This window comes from Thermobia domestica, chromosome 13 (assembly GCF_964235325.1).
Source record: "Thermobia domestica chromosome 13, izTheDome1.hap1.1, whole genome shotgun sequence".
NCBI lineage: Eukaryota > Metazoa > Arthropoda > Insecta > Zygentoma > Lepismatidae > Thermobia > Thermobia domestica.
In genome coordinates this window covers 107,725,747-107,750,235 of record NC_137466.1, presented here as the reverse complement: position 1 = coordinate 107,750,235, position 24,489 = coordinate 107,725,747, and the positions used below count along the sequence as shown (strand labels likewise).

Below are 24,489 nucleotides of genomic sequence, written 5' to 3'. Positions count from 1 at the left end.
TTAGAACAACATATATTAGTCCTGCGAAGCGTAATTTCTAACGCTCTCGCCTTTGGCATGAGCGGTTCTAGGTTCAATTCCCAGTGGGGACCCTCAGTCGAGAAGATGTAAAAGCTGTTTCAGACCAGTCACCCTGAGGAGGTTTCTCTTCGGGTTCCTTCATTCACAACAGATAAATGCCGTTATGGTACATAACATAATGGTTCCAGGTCACTTTATTTCTTTCAACCAAGATTCCACAGATTCATACGTAACGGGGTTAATAGATCATAGCAGGCCCGTATCCACGGGGGTCTAGGGGGGTCGGCCCCCCTAAATTTTTACTGACCCCTAAAACTTTGACGGTAGGCTTGGAAATGAACTATAATATGGTTGGATCGGCCCCCTAACTTCTACCGGGCCCCTCATAAATTTTTGGGCTGCCTACCGGCCTGGATCACAGATGCCGAATGCCTAGAAATATAATATATAACCTTACATATAATAACTAAACAAGCAAATAATTCTTATTTTCTCATTAAATCAATCTTAGTATTTGGTGCGCAGCAATAATTAGCTATTCAAATCAATGATATGAAATGTGTTACTCTAAGAAAAGAGTAGTTGAAATCATGAGCATTTGTTGCGAATTTCCACCAAGTGGTAATTTCAAAAAATCATACACAGATTTGATGTAAAAATCTCTTTATTTTCATTATTACACTACTAACAAACACAATAACATTACTACCAATACGGTAAATATTCCATTTTTAAATTAACATCTCAATTTCTTCCTCCGGGACAGCGTCAAAGTTCATCGTAATTTAATTGGACAGTATATAACACTTCTTCATCCACCAATATTTTAGTAACTTTTTAAAATTATGATTTTATTATTATTATTATTTTCATTATTATTAATCATATTAATTTTCAATTTATATTTGATTTCATTTCATTTTAAAATATAAGTCAATAACATGAAATAACATTATCATTTTATTGTAACATATTTACACTTATCACTGACACTGAAACGCGAAACAAAAACACTCGTATAATTGTAATAATAATAGTAATTATTTATCTCTCGTTTCTTTCCTGGAACAATAATGTACAATAATAATAATATTAATAGTAGTATTATTAGTTGTAGTGGAATTATATGTTGTTTTTTTCAATTCTGTTTCGTTTTGATATTAGGATTTCTTTTTTCTTTTTACAATACTGAGTACGCTTTCTCTTTACTGTCACGATGCAAGAAGAAATTGTGATGACATCCACGATATTGAGTGTACCAATAAGATGATCGGAGATACACAGCCTGATACTGAAAGAAAAGAAGTAAATAAGAACAATAAATATAATATAAAATTTATACACTTTGTTCTAAAATGTATAACCCATAAGAATAGTGGTTACAGTATTATTAACGTATAACAGGAAAAAAACTGTCCAAAGATTAGATAAATACCAATCGATGGATCTCATTATGCTGAAGAAAATGATAAGGTTTAGTGTAATAGTAAATCTGCATACAGTTCTCGAGAAAAAGGAATATTTCTTTAAAAAAAACAAAATTGATCTTACTGTACGATATTCGAGTTACATATTACAGGACAATTGATACTGTAGTATAACCTTCTAAATCTCTTCATTATGACACTAGTAGTACAGGAACATAAGTCGTTTTCGGGAAATCAACCTAGACATAAATAAAATAAATTTCTGGACACGTAGTACAACGTACGAGTTATTGTCCAAAAAAAAATCTCGAAGAATTCATTTTCAGGCTTAGAACATGTGATGTTATCATTATTACCGCCGTCCGAATTTGCAGGGTAATCTTTAAACGAATATAGTTTCTCATAGAGTAGAGTTTGAAATGTCAAAGGCAAGAATGATACCTGTCCCATGCTCTCAAATAGATTAACGGGAAATGCAAGTGGATATTTTATTATTATATATTTTAGACAGTTTAATGTTAATATTCCAGTAATTGGTAACCTAATATTACGTACTTTGACATTATAATTTTAGACCGTTTTAAGAGCTTTGAACCCATATCGAAATTATTTCAATGTCATTGAGCATAAGAGAGATATTAAATTTTGAAATGAAATCTGTTGTTGTTTAATGGCACCCTTTTATGTAATACATTCTTATGACAGATTTGATTTAGAAGGTATCCTTTTGCTTTTGATCCTGTGAATTTTCTTTGTTCTTTAGAGTCAATATTTTTTTCCTATGAAATGAACAACAAAGAATGGAATGTGGTCAACTTCCATTTAGAAAACAATATTTCTAAAAAATAGTGCAGATAATAAGTGCAATTATGTTTTGAACAGACAAAAAAAAATATTACTCAAATATTTTCCAGAAGGATTAGTTGAATGTTTATTGAGTAAGGAAAAGATCTGAAGAATTTGCATCAGTTTCATTAGTGACAGTTTCTGTCATTCTGAAATTTATAAAATTTAGTGTTATTTATCTTATCTATTGCTTCAGAATGTTGGTATATCCTACATAATTAAATCTAAATAAAATGTGACATTGTGATTGTTACAATTTATTTTTACACATCATATTAGCAGTTACGAAAGTCTAAAATACAGATTATCATAAACTACATAGAAAAATATTAACATCATATCATTCCTTCATAGAGAAAGAATTCCGCAAAAGAACTTTATGGGGAAAATGTATCAGAAGTATCGACCCCCACATAAGTGGGGAAAAATGAAGAGAAAAAATAGGAAGAAGATTTTCACACTTTCCTATATTGAGTGTTGTTTCCTATATTGAAATTTATTCAATTTGCTTCTTTTGTTTCTTTCATAGAAAAATAATATTATTTCGAAGGAATAAAGAGATAAACCAGGATCGAGAACAATGGAGAACATCTACTTCAAATTTGTCGTAAGAATATATTAGAAGGAAGCTATGAAACTAACACAGATTTCAGTTCAAAAATTAACGTAACTCACTCATGTTCAGTTATATAGACCTGATTTTGTTGCCTGTTTAAAGCACTATAACGACCTACAATCCCAATGCCAAAAGGTCTAATATTAGTTTATTGACAATTGTCACTACAAATTGTGATAATGGCTATATTAATGACGTTATATCTCGTAAACACGTAACGGATTCTTTAGGATTTTTATGAGACGTGTACCTAGCAAATACTAGTACTTACTACAGAAAATTTTGTTTCTTTTATGTCTCGGCTGAGTCATAATTCCATGTATAGTAGAATTATGATATTACATAATATGATTAAGAAGATATAAAAATTAAATAATTCTTTGAACTTTAACATTGGTGTAACTGTAATATTGACTGAAGATAAGACATTTATCATTTAATAGACCATACCGAAGTGACCAAAATAAGATTCTTAAGGATGTGCAGCTTTAAAAAATATATGAGAATAATGCTAAAATATGAAACGATCATTGTCAATAACACGTTATAAATAATTTCTATTTGGCTTAAAACCATATTTTTATATAAGTAATTTGATTTACCAAAACTTCTTTATATGCTGTCCATAAGTCTGGTCGTTAAGGACACAAAAAGCTCAAAACTACTTAATTCACCACTTAGTTAGAATGGAGTCAAAACTTGAGTACCAAGTACGAGTTAGGAAACAATATTCAATCCTGAAGTGGCAGAAATAATTTATTACTGTTTTTTTTTTACATTAATCACTCTAGATCATAAACGGCAATTTTCTGTAATCGATAAAGCTTCCCCCCCCCAAAAAAAAAAATTCAGTTGTATCCTAAACTTTGTTCTAAAACCAGAAGTGGTAGAAGTCCATTACAATTTCCGGTTTCAATATTAACCTATAGAGCAGACAACAATAAGAGATATTGAGAATCTTTTTAAAAATTGATTTAGTGTTCTAAGAATATATATACCCTCTTCTCTCCCAATCCCGTGCTCAAACTGGAAGCGTCAGAAACCAATCGCTTCCGATTTAACGTTGTTCATCGCTATAGAATAGGAATTGTAATAGATAACGAGAAGTGGTAGTCTTCTGCAATCAATTAAGCATCCCGAGAATACATTTCATCTCTATTGTAATCTCTCTACTAGAGTTCGAAATGAAACAGAAAACAACCATTTTCTGTCTTAACGTTGACGGTTATAGAATAAAACCGATAAGAGATAACGATAAACTGCTTTAATCTCAACTGCAATTTCTCTACTAAGAATGGAAGTGCTAGAAATCTACTACCACTTCTAATTTCCATATAGGGAAAATAGCGTGGCATACAAACCAAACACCTTCACGCGGTGTACACATGACACAGCTATTTGTATAAGTTCTATACGTGTCCAAAGTGCACTGTTAAGTATTATGTTGTATCTATTGTCCTTCCTTAACAGTGAATCAGTTTTCCTAACAGTAACGCACGAGTTCGTAAGACTATATTACCTATACAGTTGTGTTATTAAAATACATGCAAGATAAATGTCTCTGATACTAACCGCGACATATCGCTAGAGGTTCCAAATTCTAAAATTACATGCAATTTGTTTTTACTTCGAAATGGGGGTGTCGAGAAGAATGGAGAGAATTAGTTAGAGCGAGCGGAAAACGAATGAGGGGTGTTAGAAATGATGGGAGAAAGAATAATAATTTTAGATATTATTGAGAAGAGAAAGAGAAACTGCTTGAGACATTGACAAAGAAATAACTGTATCGTAAGGGATGTCCTAAAGCATATGGTGGCAGGAAAGAGGGAGAGGAGGCGACGGAGGCCACAGTTGATGGATGATATCAAAGCAGAAAAATCGTACGTAGAGGAGAAGAGGTTAGCTGAAGACAGTGGAGTATGGAAGCTTCTCAGTTGCGGCAAGTGACCTGCCAATAAAGGCAGATTACCTATGATGATGATGATGATGATGATGATGATGATGTCGAATGTCGAAAAAATTATAACAAAAAGATACACAATTTTTTATATCAAAGATGGCATGAATGATGAGAGCAGTGTAGGGTTTGAAATAAGAAGATTCAAAGGGAAGCCAAGTAGAACATGCAATGAAGGTACGCAAGAAAATGTCTTGAGACTGTAATGTTACGGGTGAAAACAAACAAATTAACCGAAGATAGAAGGAAGTACCATGCTTCCTGCAAAACCACGATATTCATCGGTGGAAGAGGATAGGAGAAAGGAAGTAAATAATGCTATTCGGTTTATTTGAACAACTAATTGTTGCAAACCCAAGTCTTCGACCTGCTGCAAACTTAAGTTAAGAGCGTGATTAACTAAAAGCTCTAATTGTTTACGTTCAATATTTATTTATTTATTTATTTATTTATTTATTTGTTGAGTATGCCTACCACCATCCTGAACTTTCTACCATATTTTTATATGTAGTTGATGAAAAACTTCGTTAAGCACATCAATTGCGCAAGTAAAGACATTTATTAGCCCTAGGCTGCTAAATGATAGGGCACATAGCCACATTTAGTAATAATGTGTCATTTATTATAAGAATTTTCGTTGTATCCTTTATGTCTCTGCAACCAAGATTGCATAACATTCCAGAATATCGTGCCGCACACACGAAACATTTGCCTTTTATAATTAAGAATCGTGTTATCGTTGTGCCGTACTGCATGCAACGATAGCACAATGTAATACAAGGTTCATAGTAAAAGTTGCTAATTTATTTGAGGTGAATAACTCTTGTATTTCTAAAGTAGATATAAGTTAAGTGTTGCTTTTCTTTTCTTTCTCATTATCTCACATTATTTGCAATGGTAATATTACACAGATCAATATTTTTGGCTAATCCTACAGTGTCTACGAGAGGAATAACATTATCCCCGATGTTCTATTCTTGTGTAAAAATCTCCATTTTTATGTAGAAATACAAGGTTGTAGTTAGTTTACTACGTATTAAATAAATTAAAATTTATTTTATTATTACTTTGAGTTACCATTTTGTTCACTCTTTCGTAACACTATCTACTGTATTGCGTTTTCGTTTTTATGGTTTTGTATTGTTTAATAATACGAGGAAAAGTCACTAATATGACTTTTAGGTGTGGACTTTTTTTTAAGATCAAAAAATGGTTCTCCTAAAGTACCCATTATACCAAAGTTTGCCTCCGAATGGGAATAGAGATAATTTTCTAGCATCTTTTGTTTGCCCCATTTTTGATTCTGTGACCTTTCCTCTTTATGCTCCCCTAGTCCCCTTTTCTTTATTGTACGATTTCACAAAACATGCATGAGTGCTCAATCATTAGGAAGCAGATTGTTGCTTAACAGGGTCGTGTGAAACCATAGTTTGCAGAGGACACACTTCAGGCTGATTTTCTTTTGTGAGTACAAACTGGAATGTTATGCACATCTAGCCGAAAAAAATCAACTTTAAGCTAAAGCTGGTCACCACACATCTTGGTTTGTGAACATTTGTGCAAGTAACTCAAATATTAAAAAATGAAGTCCGCGTTCAGCGAGCAATAACATTTTCTGATGAGCTACTTTCCAGCACTGTGGAAGCCGATGTCTGAATAATGTTCGTGCAATTTCATACATCGTGCCACTGCCATCACCATTTTAAAAGCGAAAAAAGTTGGAGTTTTTACTTATGATGAAACATTGACCTGCTACTGCAATTGATCTCATGAACCGTTTCATTATGGCACTAAAAACATGATAGTAAACAATGTACTCAATGAGATAAAGTTCAAATTTATGAGTAGGTATTAGACATTAATTTTTGTTTAGTTACAATATTGTCTTATGAAGGGAAATGTATCAATCCATAAATCTCTTCAAATTGAAAAAAATCATGTAGTTTCAGGTTGGTATTCTTGTCCATAGATCTCACTAGAATGGATAAAACAATTTTTTCTGGCTCTGTGGCTCTTTACCAATAACTAATAGCTTTTATTTTGCGTTTTAGCGTGAGTGCTTGTTACCACGGCATGGAGCTGGCACTTTCCAGTGGCGGATCCAAGGGGGCGATCAGGGCGATTGTCTCCCCAGAAGAGGAAACTTTTTTATTTTATATATATAAATAAAACCCTCCCAGAGTTTGAAACTGTTACAAAGTAGTTCTAAGTAGCAGTATGACAATCTACCGCCCCCCAGAAGTCGGCCCTGGATCCGCCCCTGGCACGTTTTCTAGTTGTTTATCGAGGAGGAAACCTCAGGGTATGGAGACTAGCTGTGAACATATTGAATAAGCAATCTCTAATAAGCGATAAGGCGTGATTCTCCAGCTTGCAGGTTAGACATGTGGATAAAAACCTGATTTCAAGAAAAAAGTACTTGTTTAGAAATGTTTACAGAAGCACGGACCAGGACTGATAACCTAGCACGATCACAACAAAGTAAAATCAACATGAGTTTTTGAACATGGAATATGAGAAATCTTCGCAAGTAAATTAAAATCCGTAACGAGTGATTTATAGAAGTATAGAGTGGACTTGGTAGAAGTTCAGAAAATTAGATGGGAAGAAAGAAGGACGGAGAAGACCGGAAAGTTTGCATTTCTTTCGGAAAAGGAAATAAAAATCACCAACTAAGAACAAGGTTGTTCGTTCACAAATTAATAATATCTGCAGTTCAAATGTGTTGAATCTGTTAATGACAGAGTTGCTTTATTACTCTTAAGAACGGTAGTGTGATAACACATTGTAAATGTACATTCTCTCACAGAAAATAAAGAGTGACATTATAAAGTACAGTTTTTACGAAGAAGTATAACTTGTATTTGACCAACGCGATAGCATATGAAAATTCTCTTAGGGGATTTGAATCCCAATGTAAGACGAAAGGCCACTTTCGAAACAATTATAGAAAATAAAAGCCTGCAAAAGGAATGAAAATTTAACGGCATTAAGCTCCCAAACTTTACTACAATAAAAACTCTTAATCGTGAAGAACACAAAACATTTCCACATCAAGACATTCATAAATACACTTGGACCTCACCATAGATTGAAAAACACTTAATCAAACTTAACAAGTTTTTGTAGATAGAAGACAACCTACCATAATTGATATTCGGTACTTAGGGAAGCTGATTGTATTACTGACTATTGCATGATAGCAGTGATTATGAGAGAAAAATTATCTTTAAAAAAAGACATAGCTAGTATTTTATACCAAAGAAGTTTAATTTAAAGAAATTATAGGAGGGTCAGTTGAGAGGTGCCAAATAGAAGTATAGAATAGATTCTCGGATTTAGAACGTTCTGAATGCACTAGCGTTGAAGATACTCGGGTTTAAATTAGGTATAGCATTAATATTTCAGCAATAGAAAAACTGAGGTAGGGGAAACACATCGTAGCAACCCATAGTTCGACCAGGAGTGCGATGAACTATCATAGAAGAAAAATACGAAAATTGCGCTGAATACAAAAATGAACAACAGTTTGCACAAAATTTCGTTGATATCAGGTGGCAAACTTTTAACACTTTTAGAATAAAGAAATGCTATGTCTCGATAACTAAAGTTAGTGAATTCAAACATAACAGAAAAATAAAAATATTCAGGACACGTATAAAGACATCGACGCATTTAAGAAAGACTATCAGGCTTGCGCTTACACAGAACGAATGAAACAATTATAATTAGCATGGGTAATGTTCTGAATAAATGAAAAGATTTTTTTAACAATAAACTAACTAACTAACCCTATGGCCTATGGAACCTGGAGATTCAATGCAGCGTTCACAAAAACTCCACATTGCCTTCTCTCCTTGGCATACTGGATCCAGTTTCTACTTTGTATTTCTATTTCTGCGAGATCCATCTTAATATTGTCCTCCCATTTGCGTCTAGGTTTTCCTAATGGTCATTTTCCGATTGGACTTGCAGTTAAATTCTGAAAGCGTTCCTACTTTCTTTCAATCTGGCTACATGACCTACCCACCTGTGCCTCCTACACTTGATAACAATCCTCCTCATGAAGTTTCCGCCATTCCCCATTTCCTCTTGGATCCGAATATTCGTCTCAGGATCTTGTTCTCAAATACTTTTAGTCTACGTTCTTCCCTCAGAGAAAGCAACTATGTTTTGAAACCATACTGAATAACAAGCATGATTACCGTTTTATATATTTTAGGCTTCAAATTTCTCGACAGAATTCGCGATGCCAAAAGATTTTGAATTGAATTTCTTTGGCAATTTTCTAAACTAAAATGGTAGTGGATTTCTACTACTTCTGGTTATAAAAGAGAGATAAAAGTGAAGATAGAAACTGTTCTTAAGACGCTGTGAATCCATTAGAAAGAAACCTCTTCTCATTAAATATTACTGTTTTCTTTATTCTATGGTAATTAAATTTGAAATTAGAAATGGTTGCTTTGTATCACTTCCGGTTTCAACAGAGGATTTAGAGAGGGGACAGAGGCTATTCTTTTGGGGCATTGCGAGCTAATCAAAAGAACAATATTCGTTATATTTTACTATTTTTTGCTCTGTTACCTATTGACAAACGAATGGACGAACGATCAACACCACTTCCCATACTACTTTATACAAGACTAACCTTGGAAGTCTAAAATCAGTACCAGAATATTAAGACAGAAACACAATTGAATTAGTTTCCCTTTCTGAGACTTAGTTCTCATTACATAGTGCAATCCATTTCCTTTGGGCATCCTGTTAGCTGTATATGTCTCTACTGTTGTAGTTATAGGTATTGCAGTAGAACAGTTTGTGCTGAATTTATTCGTTTCGTATCTAGAGCAAGCAATTGATTTACTCTAGAGATTACAGACAGCTGAGAAGTGATACGTACTAAATATTTATGACTTCATTTGAAACTAGAAATTCCAATGCAAGCGCTTTGGAAACACGTCTCTCACACAGATACAGATAGATATGGGATGCTTGTAATAGGGAATGGAAGTTAAAGAGAGAATACTTGATCACAATACTAAATTTATACAGTTTGGAAGTCTAAAGGCGCTCTAAATGGAAAGTGAATACATTACAAGCATCTTCCAGAGCAGTGAGGAATTTCAAATGAATCATTCAGAATTGATTTACTGAAAAATAACACAAGAAAAAATAACTTTAGCTTCTAGAGCAAGAGAGCTGTGTGAAGTGCAGTAATTCAATTTCGAAATAAGTTACTTAAGTTCGCGTAGACAAATACGTCCAAGTTTCTCCAAAATGTTTACTACTTGCTTTAACAATTTCTTCTATTAAAATAAATATTTTAATTTATGTACGTGATGGCAGAAGGAATTCCCGAAGGCTTCATAACTAAAGTGTGTCATCGAAGTGTGAAACGGAGACGATATAAAAAAATGCTTGAAGGATTTAAACTAGTGGCGGCCTCTTGAGAAAAATCACAACGGTCACATCGTGTTTTCTAACGGGAAAAAAGTGTTTTATTTTTCTCGCAAGGAATAACGCCTGCGACGTCTGAAAAGCATTTCTAAAGATTCCACTTGAATTGCACTGAGTTTTCTTCATTTCGTTTTGATACAACTACACGTCGTAAGGAGGAGAAAGATGTTCAAATACACCTTCAAATGTTTCCCATAAACTTATTCTTCCTGTGTATCTCCAGGTTTCTCAAGTAGTACAGTAAAATCCCTTTAAGTTGGGACGTTTGGGAGTTTTTCCGAAACTGTCCAAATTAGAGGGCTGTCCAAGGTAAAGGGATAGAAGTTTGTATCAAAAACAATATTACGCTACCGTATATACGTATATCAATATATGATATTGTATGCATAACAGTACTTACTGTTGCTGTAGCTGTTACCGACCGTGATGTTGTTATTGAACACTTTTACAGTATTTTCAAGTGGAAACATAATATCTTGAATTGAACTCTACACAGCTTCCTAGTTGCTAGTGTGGATAGTGTACGCGCCCTTGACATGGGAGACCCGGGTTTCATTTTCCCATGGGAGCTCATGTAGTTCGGATTCCACATTAAGTTGTAGATCCACAATCACACATTCTAACTGAAGAAAGGGACACTAAACTAAAATTTAAATTACAAACTTGAATGGAACTGTACAATACAATACTTAGTGCATACTGCCCAATGCAGTTAAAATGTATGTATGTACCTCAGCAGTTCATTAATAACACTTGAACAGCAATTCAATAACAAAGACACATACATGAAAACAACATTTAGAAGGAAAAAATGCTCTGCAGCATATGTCTGTTTCTCAGTTTCAATCTTCGTAAAGAAGTCAGTTACGAGGATTTGTTTCCATTCTGTAAATTGTACTTCATCCTTACAATTTCAACCAATATTCTCACACCAAATACTGCTAGCCACACTACCGAACTCCTCCGCCTGTTTTTGCAATTTCATGATTATTTTCGCATGAAATTAGGTCATCTGTTGTACTCAATCCCACACGAGCTCTTCTCGGAATTCCAACAATCTTATCTAGCGAATCATCAGATTGTAACTTACTGTCAACGGTTAATTCATTTTGTTTTACTTTTATGTTGTCCTTTTTAGGTATCCAATTTCGTTTCAAATGTGATTATCCAAGATGAAAGATAGAGGGATGTCCAAGTTTAAGAGATTCTAATAACTAAAAACCGTAAAGTTTTTTTTTCTGGTTCCGATAAAAAATATTCGAGAAACGTCTAAGATAAAGGAGTTGAGGGATTTTAATGTATATACCCTTATCTCTTTATTTTGGATTCTAATGTGTATTTCAAATATCCTTCTCTCTTGTCACAGATTACTCTCAGCGAGTCTCAAATTGTTAAAATGTCCTTCTGTTTGAGATTCGACATGCTCCCAGATTTTGACTGCACCTTGAGGATTACCAAGGTGAAGCTGAAATTTGTTAATACCTGTTTTTATATAGAGTCATTTAAGGTGTCACACCCTAACGTTAAGAGAGATTTGTAAATACAGGCCTAAGTCTAGTAATCAATACTAAACAAAATTTAATGAATGATTAACAAGCATGATGCAAGAACGGGTTACTTTAATAGTAACAGCGCTGTACATTGTTGAATCGAGTGATTCTCTCCCACTAATTTCAGCCCCATGCAATGTTCCGTAAATAATTTTCTGCTTTTAATAAATATTTAGGAAAATATATGAAATTGTTGTGAACGTGTTCCCTCATTATTGGCCCATCTCAAGCAATTGAGACAATTGGTAACTCAGAAAAATTAGGGGTAAAAGTGGATCTGAAAAGGTAGGGAAACGGTAGGTAGCGGTATAACGTCACGCCGTCCCCCTGCCTATCTTTGCCTATTGTATTTTCTTAGGAACTGTGGGGACTCTGTACATAGGTTCCTTCCTGTTCTGCCTAATGACCCTCTAGCACTTTGAAACACAATTTTTATCTAATCTTATCTTTAGGTAGAACAGGAATTCCTGTTCTGCGTATTTCTCGCAAAAGGGATATTTAAATTTAAGGGAAATTTATTAGTAACTATTTTCCCTTGAGTTTCAAATGCCATTCCAGAACCCTTTAAATTAAATTTTCTGAAATGGGAATATACATACTGTAATTCATTACGAAAAAACATTCATGCAGTCATTTTCAAAAACTTTACTTCCAATGAGCTGTATCTTTAACATAAACCTTCCGTGGAAGAACACCCTCAAAACTGTTCATTGTAACATAAGTTTTGCAGTAAAAACAATCTTAATGAGTCGTATAGTATGGTGCAGTACCTATAGTGTGCTATGACTGTAAGATCAAAAATCTAGACTTTGTTCTATTTCAAATGCTACTATATTATCGTATACCAACTCATATTCAGTAAAATTTTTCTCATGGTTTATGTCTCTCATTTTATTCATTTTATGACCATTAAGTAGAAAACTATAGCATAACAAAGCTTTTTATATATATAACTATCAACAAAAAGGTAAATTGTATTTGAAATGCAACTTTGCATGTACTTTCTTATGGAAAGCCACTTAAAAAGTAATGGGCCTACTATTTATAAAATAGCTCCGATTTAATAATATAATATGATTCAATTTTCGTAGCTTTTGGCAGCTAGTACGTCAACGGATTCTTGCATGTAATAGGTAAGATATTCCTCCACATTTTAGATTAGAATTGTTCTATAAATTACGTAGAATTCTCTAATGGCTTTCCACTATGACATGTATATCATATTTACTCTGAATTTCAAACATAATTTACTGTCTTTGGTGTCAGTAATATAAGGGGAATATGTATAGGGGAATATTTATTTATATATTTATAGGTACTGCATCATAGTGTACGACTCCTTCGAGTTGTTTTTACTTGGAAGCTAACGTTAAAACTAATAGTTTAGCGAGTGTTTTTCCTCGAGACAAAGTTCACAAGTTCAAGTTCGATATTTTAATACTCCTTGAAAAATAACATTCCACAAACATACCATCCTTATTACAAGAAAATACATTCAACTTGTGTAATTCAGAATTAATCGAATGGAATCGAATCAAACCTAACAGTTTCACACGGCAGCAAATAACGTGTCTATCTAAAGAACTTTTGAACACAACTATCAATAGCCGCATCTGAACTGGGATTTTTTTTCATGGGCGCAAATCACGCTCAACCGCACACTAAGAAAGACGTATCAGCAGTAAACGGAACAAAATGGCAAACGGAAAAAATAGCAAAAGAAAAAAGAGGCTAATTACCAAATAGACATTGAATAGATTTCCAATACTGGAATAGACTCTGAAGAAAATATGTCATCCACCACGTAATCATGTCAATCATACTCAATACTGGGATACGGCTGTTTCACTGTAGAGCGTTTCGATGTAAGACATTTCGATATAAGGACGTTTAGTTGTATAGCTGGTTTGGTGTAAAGTTTGGATGTATTCCAGTATAAAATCACAACATTCAAAATACTTTTTTAAAGAAAAAAAAAACAACTTGCATTTTATATTTTCTATGTGACTAATTCTCTCTTTTTCTCATTACGAGTATATAATTAATGCTCACAAATATCTTTTATACCGAAACATCCCTTACAACTAAACATCCTCACACCAAAAAGTTCTACATTTCATTTGAAGTATATTGTAATAGAATCGATATACATAAGAAAAAGAAAAAAATAGAAATTCAACATACATTGCTAGACTACTAATGTAATAAACAACACATGATGTATGCAGAGAACAACACATATTCATTCAGGGATGTAGTCAGCAAGTTGTCCTATAGGGAGTATGACTCAATATGTTACTAACGAAGAAGAAAAATGAAATTTTTGAGTTTTACGTCCCACGGTTATGCCGGCTAGGCTAAAGGAGACGGTGATGATCAGATATGAAAGAAATGGTGCAATGAAGAAAGTGGGAGGAAACAGGAGAACCCCGAGAAAACCAACGCACACGGTATTTGTCCACCACAAAGTTCACTTGACGTGGGTTGGGATAGAACACTAAGAAAGAAGAATGTTATATTTTAACTCTGAGTAACTTAATTAGTTATTGCAAATCTCAAGAAAACAAACTTGCATCAAAGAAAACAAGATACAAAGATGTCTGCAAGTTTCATTTCAACATTGTGAACAGACATTCCACCAATCAGAGATAAGGATTTGTTTACATTTTCCAATGTTGTACACTCCGCATCAAAAAAAAATTGCGACAGCTAAGGTCCTGCAGTTAGGCAACCCAATATACAGCTTCTTATCCCATAATCCTGTCAGGTAAAGAGATCCCCTCTCTCTCCTACTTTCTTCTCTCTTATACTAAAATTAGCTAACAACATGAGAGCAATTCTTGTATTACTATTATTCTCGTATTACTAGAATTGTATGAGAGCAATTCTATTATTAACTACACATGTATTAGTTTCGATAAAATGAAATAACAAAGCCGAGACGAAACAAGATTCATAGGTTGATGTAGGGAGAAACTGAGACACACACAATGAAAAATTGAAATCAATGTATGTCTATTACACAGAGATTCATAAATGAGGTAGAGAGAGAGAAGAGGAGAGAAGAAGAAAAAGAAAAGGGAGAATAGATGGAATTCAAACGTAGTAAGAAAAGAACCTAACATTATAAAGTTCCGTTTCCAGAAATCCAACAGTAATATAGAAATGACGTTTTTTTTTTTGCATATTTTCTCAGAACTATTCGAATATATAGAAGATGCTTTAAACATTCATTATGTCACTTTCATAATGAATAGCATACTCAATTTGAAGTAGAAGTGTAGATATGCGAGAGACATCTGAGATAATGTCAAAAGTTTTACACACATACTTTGTTTCCGCGTGGTTCGATTGCAAATTGGGTAGTGTTCATTGGACGTACTGTTCCAAATACATTCTAATAAATAGATAGCGTTGGTCATATCCTCCATTTCAGACCACTAATGCAAACTGAACAAAACAGGAAAAAAAAACGAAACGAAATGAAAAGAAAAAAGAAAAGAGGAAAAAAGAAAGAGAAAATAGAAGACAGTTCTATTTTACTGTTAAATTTCTATCAGAAATACCCTATATTAAAAGTCCAAATTGTATTGTAATGAAAAGTTACAAATGTTGGAAAGGAAAAGTTTATATTCCTCATAGAGGTAGCATGTTTCAAATTTCAACGTGAAAAACACATTGAATTATATGATGGGAACAAATTTTGTGTAGAATTAGTATAAATAAAATTTTGTTTTCAAATAACCAAAGAGTTACACCCAGCATTGATTTCATCTCTTCCGGATATAACGTAATTTGCACAGGTAGAATGAACACGCTAAGAGAACCAACGGATCATCGTGTCAGTCGAATGATATTGGTTAGGTTATAGACCACCACTGAGTCGAGGATTCAAATCTGTAGTGACCCGGTAATTCGACAAAGACTCGGTAACCCAGAGGATAAAAAAAAAGATTTTACTTATTCCCTTGCGTTTAAACAGTATTTCTGTCAGAGATGACCAGAGCTGGAGATGTTATCCCCAGAGCACGAAAAACACGACGCCGAAGTTAACTGTTAATTAGATTCTCCAGACCAGGTATATCGGGCTCTTGCTCCGTTTTAACTTTGGAACATGAAGTGCATGTGTGTGAGAGAGGGGGAGAAGTGAAAGGTGCAAAGACAGGATAAGGAAACGTCGAGACAGACAGAGAGGGGAACGAATATGGAACATACTTATCATTACAGTGTATTATATAGAACGCACACACTCTTTATTCGTATTATCGCCAGTGCTGCCTTGTAAGTTCTACATGAGAAGATAAATCTCTGGGGAATCGAATCTAGATTTTCCATTTGGAAGTCTAGCTCGTTAACACTACACCACCGATTGCTTTAGCCAAACTTTGTTTAACAAATGGTGTAGAGTTTGTTTCTGAGAACGATAACACGAAAAGTGCATACTGCAGATCAATGATGTCTTTGGAATGTCCTGGCAATTTCCTTGCCCTTTCCCAACCAGCATTCGAAAATCGTCTCAATCATGATACAGATGTTTGTTTCCAGATTCGTATGCATTGTTTGTCCAGTATAAGTCGATTCTTCACAATCACTTTGCAAAAAGTTTAACTTTGGCGTGAACAGGATTTGAACCTACGTTCGATAGCTCTATTATTCATAAAGCCATTACGTTACTCCTACACTATCATGCCATCTTAAATTCCAGTCCAAATATTACTCACTTTAGCTGGAATATTTATATCCAGCTCCAATATTTATCTTTGGAACGAATCGGCTTCTTCCTGTAACGTTATTTGCACCAAAGTGCACAACGAAATTGATTTATTGGACGGCCTAGAGAGAAATTAGTGTCCAGCGCATTTAAATGTGACATCGAATGACCAATGGACAATAGAATGACCATGACCATTGGATTTTGTGTCCAAGAAGAGAAAGGATATATTGTAAATCGCAACCGTCGTGGAAAGTGGGAATGTCAAAAGGTTACGGTATATGACTCGCGAATCGGGACCTCAAATTCGCAAATTGCACCGTGAAATTTCTCTCGGGGGGTTTGCTGAACGGGAAACGTGATGATAAAGACGAAAAGGAGTGACCTTGAGATTGTGATGCAAGTTGGAGAGGAGTGGGGTTGGAGAAAACTGGAATAATGGTGCAGAAATAAAATATATTGGAGGATGCTTTTCTAGGGTTATAGGGAATAGAATAATATTTCGTTAAAATATAAAGTTGGAAACCGGTTTGATAATTGTAAACTCGGGAAAGGAAACGATAACCAAGTGGGGTGGGAGACGAGTCAAAACATAGTGAATGTCCCAGAAGGCAGTGTTTCATAGAATATTGGCACACAAAATACTCTTTGACAATACAATATTTATTTGCAGCAATATGCAATTTATTGGAAGAATATGTGGATGAAATATAAGTAAACAAAACTATGTCCAAAGAAAATAGATATACAACTTCGCATATACGTGTTGCTATATTTACAGAATGTTACTTTAATAAAGAAAACATATTGCGCTAGACAAAATGATAACAAATATCGTAAAATTCAATGAAAACAAACCCGTTGCCTTTTGAACTTCTCACCCTACACGACGATTGCGATTGACAATGTATCCTTTCTCTTCTAGGACACGAAATCCAATGGTCATGGTCATCCTATGGTCCATTGGTCATTCGATGTCACACTTATATTTTGATAAGGTCCGTTGTGCGACTCTGTGAGAGATTCTGTAGCAATTTGCTTTACTTCAATACTTTGTACTTTTAAACGTCTTTCTGTGTTTTATTATTGTCGCAACTTAACGGATTTAGAAGTGTGGCCATAGATTTTCTGATGTACATTCTGGTGACATTTTGACCAGTTGCCCGTTTGCACAGGGTTATCATAGATAGTTGATATTTCTTCTATCTTATTTTATTTAACAACAGCTTTCATACAATATGCTACTTGACCCCCGGTTCCATTTGCAAATTTTGAATTGGACCCCGCCTGGGACTCTGCAAGTGCCCCGGGGACACACATTTTTCATTCAAACGGTGTTGGCTCTCTACACTAATTTGATATGTATTCGCTGAGTTTCCTTACCCGACCGTTTCCGAAAAATCTGACCCGGAATCTGACTTTGTAATGTTTAGTATGGAGCTCAATTTCTAACTTTTCACACTTATATCTCCGCAACGGTTGAGATCGAGGATGTATAATTTTTCTTGTTATGTTTTATCGGGACAAGGTATCCAACGGCCATAGTCTTGACTCGAAGTCTGAGTTACACTTGGATAGGTTCCCTCGTAAGATTGCTATTTTAATTTCAGAGAAGCTCAGAAAGAGGTTCAGAGAAGCTAATTTAATATAAGAAAATCAAGAGGTCCTGAAAGCAACTGGAATTGTTGGGAAAATAATTAGTATTAACTTTCCCGTAAAGCTAAATATAACTTTTTGTGTTAATTAGGCAGAACAGGAATTAGGTAGATCAGGAATTCCTGTTATGCCTAAAGATAAGATTAGATCAAAAATGCGTTACAAAGTGCTGGAGGATAATTAGGCAGAACACAAATTAGGCATAACAGGAAGACACATATTTTTTGGAGGTGGAAGCGGCGTCCTCCCGCGTTACCTGGCACTTTTATCCTGAGAAAAAAGTATACCATATTATACAAAATTATATATTTTACGAAAATTATCATTAAATGTGTTATTTAAATCTTCAGGGGAGTTAAGTTTCTTTTATTATTCGATTGACTTCAAGTGCAAGAGTCGAGATTATGTGAAACCTCAATAATCACTTGCATGATGTGCTAAAATCGAATAATATTTACAAAAGTTATCGTAGAATATAATTTCTTTAAATTTGGTTGAAGGGGAGAGACGTTCCAGTTTTCGATTAATTTTAAATTCAAGTTGTGAGAATGATTGTAAAGCATTAAAAAGTACATGCCATATTCCATGAAAATCTAATATTTTTTTGCGAAAGACATCATGGACACACTTTTTAGGGGGAGCGAAAGAGAGAATAATCCATACTACATTAAGGGACAAACTTCACCACTCATGTTTGGGTGAGACATGTAAATTTATGATGGACAACTTCGTATCCGCGGATTTTCTAGGGGTTCACCCGTTTACTCCTACATTCTCACTCGACTAGTTACGTCCCCAAATTATTCAATTTCATTAATCATTGTCTTCTTTGTCCTAAAGGCTATACTTTTGAGGCTTTAAGCTATTTTTTCTCGTGTCCTTCTTATCCCATATAGCTGTTCTTCATTCGTTTGTACACTCACTACAAACCTTCATTCCGTTTTCGTTCTTGATTCGTTATTATCCACATTTCAGCTCTGCATTATACAATACATCATATGAAATTTTAATTAATCCTTTTCGAAATGCTTCATTTAATGATCCACGCACCAAAAAAAAATCGTTTTTCTTCTTGCTACAGGCTTATTTCACCATTCCTATTCTTGCTTACATGTAAATGTCACTTACTACAGACAAATATGTGTGCTAAGAGCAACAAATGTATAATAAAATATACATATTTAAGGTTCCGTTATTCAAAAGGAAAGAAAGCGTTCCATTTTCCAAAATATGATGTTTGTTGATATAAGTGTGTGGCTGTTGCACTGTTGCCATGCATTGTTATTTACAAGCAAACTAGCATTTGCTGTTGCTTCGTTGTTTCGCGTCTTCTTATTGTTAAGCTTGTTGTTGATGGCATTGTTGATGTTGAACTATTTCCTTGGAGAATAAATGGGAACCGGTGGTTGGATACGAGCAGGATAACAAGAAAGCCAAACACTTTTGGATTTTCGTCGGTCTCCTTTCTTTCCCTTCTTCAACAGAAAGTGGAGAAAAAAATGAACGGCCGAAAAAGGAAGGAAGCTGAGAGGTTAAAGAAAGAAAGAGAAAAAGACCTTTTACGAAGAAAGAATCAAAAGAAACAGGAAAAGAAGAGAGAAAACGAAAAATAAGTTAGTGGGGAAAACGGCATTGAATGTTGGAAAACGAATGCTATGTGCCAGGCAAGTATTGTACGATTCTGACGCTATATAGAACCAGACTTTTCGGCCATTTCGGGGCTTGGCGGTTCTCCAAAGCTGGTAGTTCAGTTGAAACTGGACGACTAAAAGAAAGAAAGAGGGACTTACACTGAAAGAAAGAGAGAAATAGAGATACAAGAGGAGGCCAGAGTAAGAAGGATTGTTCACATAAGTCCCTCCTTTCCTTCTCGCATTCTTACTCTGTTCTCGTTCTCCATTTCGCTCTCAACAACCCCGCCCAACATTTTCGTTTGGTTTGCTCGTTTTCGACTTCAGTGCTGATGCTGTGCCATGCTATTTCTTAGGTTTCTGTTCTCATTCTATATATATATATATATATATATATATATATATATATATATATATATATATATATATATATATATATATATATATATACTTTAATTTCTCAGACTACCAAACAGAAAAGGAGAGTCTCGAGGGATTTTCTAGAATGGAGATGGACGAATGGGTGATAAGACGAAGGAACCAAGATGAGAAGGAAAACACGCCAAAAAAAAAGAAAGAAAGAAATAGCAAACATATATAATATAAAAGAAGGCGCGAAAAGTCCGAAAACGAAATGCGACCTAAAACGAAAGATGCTTTCTTTTTTTATAAAATAAAAATAATAATAAAAAAAGAAACATTGAAAAGTGGTTCTTGAGCGGGGGTTAGAACATCAACGCGATGGAAAAGCATTTCTCAAGTAAAGAAAGAATATTTCTTTCACACACGCACTCACTATGTCAAGATGCCTTATGTCTTCTTGTTCTTGTTCTCCTTCTTCTTCTTCTTCTTCTTCTTCTTCTGCTTTCTTTTCAAGTTAGAAGCTCTAGCATTTGTCGCCTGAATATACTATAACAACGAAAGCACACACACACACACACACACACACACACACACTCATTCACTCTTTTTAACATACGAACACATTCATATGCTTTCGTATGTATATCACAAAGACATTTCCCCGCCTACCTTGGAGACAGTTTTTGATGTTTTTGAAACTACATAGTGACAGAACACAAGATGAAAAGGAGAAAAATGTGCAAATAGAACGTATATATTCGTAATAGTTGTAGTAGTAGCAGTAATAGCAATAGATGGGGCATCTAAATTCGCCCCGTTACAGTTGTAACACATCACATACAAAAGGGTAAGTGTTATTTAATTTATGACATATCTCTGTGTTGCCTGTTCGAGTTGCCCTGTTTATAACATATCATTTCAATTTTTCAGTTACACATTTATATAAACATATCCGTAAATGTTCCACTACATCCTTGCTATATCCTTTTTTTTTTTTTTTTTTTTTTACCCAAACATCTCTTTTTTAAGAGTAAAATAAGCATACCGCACAATGAAAGTTGAAATCGATTCTTGCAAGTACCTGTATCTATTGATAAAGAAACAGTATACCAGTCAAGCGAATTCAAAGAATAATTTCCCTTATGTATGTCAACTAACCGAACAGAGAAATATTGAGCAACTTCATCCATACATAAGAGGAATTTCAGGATTTATAAGAGAGGTAGATTCAACTGAGAAGTACGATTTGAGAGAAAAAAGAAGTCTGTGAGTTTTTTCTTACCCTTGGATTAGTATGTCACACTGATGGTATACGTGTGACCACCACGCTCACATCTGTTTTCTTTTGTTTTTAGTATTGTTGTTAGCTTTTGCAAATCATGGTCTTTACAGAAAAGCCCCATTAACTTGTTCCGCCACCAAAGAAATTAGAGGTCGTTTCTTTTGCATCGTATTGTGCGTGTTTTGTGCCGTTTTGTGCGTCACTGGAAGTGAGTCAAAATGGGCCTACTAATATGGCGGACCAACTTAATGCTGTTCCGCCACCAACGAATTCTGAGGTCGTTTCCATCACATTCTTTTGTGCGTATTTTTGCCATTTTGTGCGCATATTTAAACGTTTTGTGCGTCATCGGAAGTGGGTCAAAATGGGTTTCCAAGGTAGGAAGAAAGTGACCCAGTGTTCCGAAACCAACGAATTTCGAAGTGGTCTCTTTCGCGCCGTTTTGTGCGCCTACTTCCAGGTTTTGTGCGTCATCGGAAGTGGGTCATAATGGGCCACAAAAGTGGGAAGAAAATGATCCACTGTTTCATCACCAACAAATTTTCTGGTGGATTCTTTTACATCGTTTTGTGCGTATTTTGTGCGGTTTTATGCTCCAATTTCCACGTTTTGTGCCCCATCGGAAGTTTCTCAAAATGTGCTACAAATATGGCGGAACAAGTGAATGCTGTTTCGCCATAAAAGAATTTTGACGTCGTTTCCATCACATCGTTTTGAACGTGTTTTGTGCAGTTTATAGCGCCTATTTCCACGTTTTGTGCGTCACCGGAAGTCTGCATTGGGTCTATATACTTTCAAAATCTTGTATACACTAAGTCGAAAAGGCCTAACAACTTTCTGAGGCCAGCATGCTGAGTGAGATTTCTCTCGAGTATTCCTCATCCACACCAGGCAAACGTCGAGATTTGTACCTAACATAAAGGTCTCAGACCTCTCCATTTCTTTCTTCGCTCTTCCTCGAATAGTATGCTCGCTGAAGGACGTTATCCTTCATACATGACGGGGTTAAGCTCATAGATGCCGGCAAAGCCCACTGTATATAAATAAATAAATACCCTTCATAATTTCTTGTAAATAACATTTCAGTTTTATAAATATGCACGTGAAATTGAATCAGGAAAGTAGTGTCTAGCCAGGTTAGGGAACATCTAGTCAGTTAAGCTTATCTTAGCAGAATTATCTTTAGATTTATATAGTTCCGAAGCAGTGATGAAATGCTAATTTTTTTATAAGTATACACTCAAACATTTTCAAACATATAGCATTTACGTTTTACTCTATACGCTCGCTGTTCATTAAATTTGAAATGTATATTCGCTTGACTATAAAAAAATATTAAGTGGGTATATGCCGTATACTCCCGTATACCTCACTAAATCAGGGTACCGAATTACAAAATACTACTCATGTTTTTGAGATTGTTCTTACTCAATGCATCACCATACAACTAAATAATAATTTCGTAAGGTCGAACGAAAGTGATCAACTTACCTAAGGCATTGTTCATGCCAGAAGAATATTTTTCATTGTTGGCAAGTATTTGTTGAGCTTCAATTATTCTGTAGGGTTTGCGATCCCGCACTCTGGCTACGCATTTTAACTGCATTTTATGGTTTCGTTCGAAGTGATAGGGTTTTACAACAAATTTAATTTCCAAAACGGACGTCATTAAACCTTCCTTGTCTGTTGTCACAGTATAATACACTTTATCGCTCGGCATCTAAAATGAAAGACAAAAAGAAACAAATGTTAGTTTATGTTGAATGTTTAAGACAGAAACTCCATAGGCCCTATTAGATCAATTAATAAGCGTTCTGAACAAATACATTTGTTCGTCAAAAGAAATACAAGTTCAGCATTTAAAGTTAGAATATGTCGAGAATATTATGTCTATATAGTGGATGGAAGGCAATTTCGCCCAAAAGCTTAGAGAATGAATCTACAACTTAAAACAAGTATAAAAAGTCCAAATGAACATAGTTCTAAGTCGGCAACGTTTTCGAGCAGAAGAGCAGGAGCCATGCGGAATATCGTTTCAAGCCTTCTTTAAAGTACAATATCTGCCGAAGAGTGTGAGGAAAGTAATATCCAACGAAAACTATGGGGCCAACAGCAGGGCTGGCCTTAGGTGATGCGGGGCCTGATTGGAACATTTTGCGGGGCCCCAGGTTTATAATTAACCTACACCAAGGTGTGTAGAACTTTAGAACCAAGACATATAGCACTCTCCCTGCTGGTCTATTAGTTAAACCTAAAAGAAATTACCAATTCCAGCAATGACTTATAATTAGCTCTCTCCATAATTAAGTGTTTCCGACCAAAGTCGCCGAAAAACGTGTTTCTTATATTGAGATCCTGAACACTTATGACAAGTTTGTCAATTCATCCCCGGAACACCTTGTATGTTTACTTATAAGCTTGATTAAGAAAAATGGTTAACGGCAAAGACAGTTTCGAAACATTTTCCCGTTTCTATATTGTGAAGTCCTCTTTCAGGAGGAACTAAAAGTAATCTCTCATGATGCACGGGTCCTTTTCGCTTTATAACATTTTTCCATCTACAAAATGTTCTAGTGAAAATGTTCACAATGTTCATTGCTTATAGCAGCTAATTTTTCAGAGAAGTAACTCAAATGAAAATGCAGACAGTGAATGAATACATATTTCACCCTTGTGCCTCGCAATTTTTCAAGAAGGTACTACTGTACCAGTATTTCATAGTTTTGTTCTCTTACAAGTAAACTTGGCAAAGATGTGTGGAATTTCAAGAAACAAGCGGAAGCAAAATTTAAAGTGTTTCCGTTCATAAAGACGGCCACAGTGGCCAAAAACCTGATTGATCAGAATAAGCCATTTCAATGTGTTTCAAGTTCGAAAATTTCATTTTATTTGTAAAACGGGTAAAGGGATTTAAAAAACACATGAACCGACACCGGGAGAAAGTAGACATCTATTTAAGGGAATGCTTATCA

At 34.8% G+C, this 24,489-nt stretch overlaps 1 protein-coding gene across 1 annotated transcript in view; it reads right to left on the bottom strand.

Moving 5' to 3' along the window:
* Window positions 1–667: 667 nt before the first annotated feature.
* LOC145668417 (uncharacterized) overlaps window positions 668–24,489 on the bottom strand; it is a 297,055-nt gene continuing 273,233 nt past the window's right edge. Inside the window, exons 5-6 of the mRNA XM_081736230.1 lie at window positions 23,009–23,237; window positions 668–1,312 (exon numbers count right to left, since the gene is read on the bottom strand). Of these exons, the coding sequence (XP_081592356.1) occupies window positions 1,233–1,312; window positions 23,009–23,237 (309 nt within the window). The 3' untranslated portion in view covers window positions 668–1,232. The remainder of the gene's footprint in view (window positions 1,313–23,008; window positions 23,238–24,489) is intronic.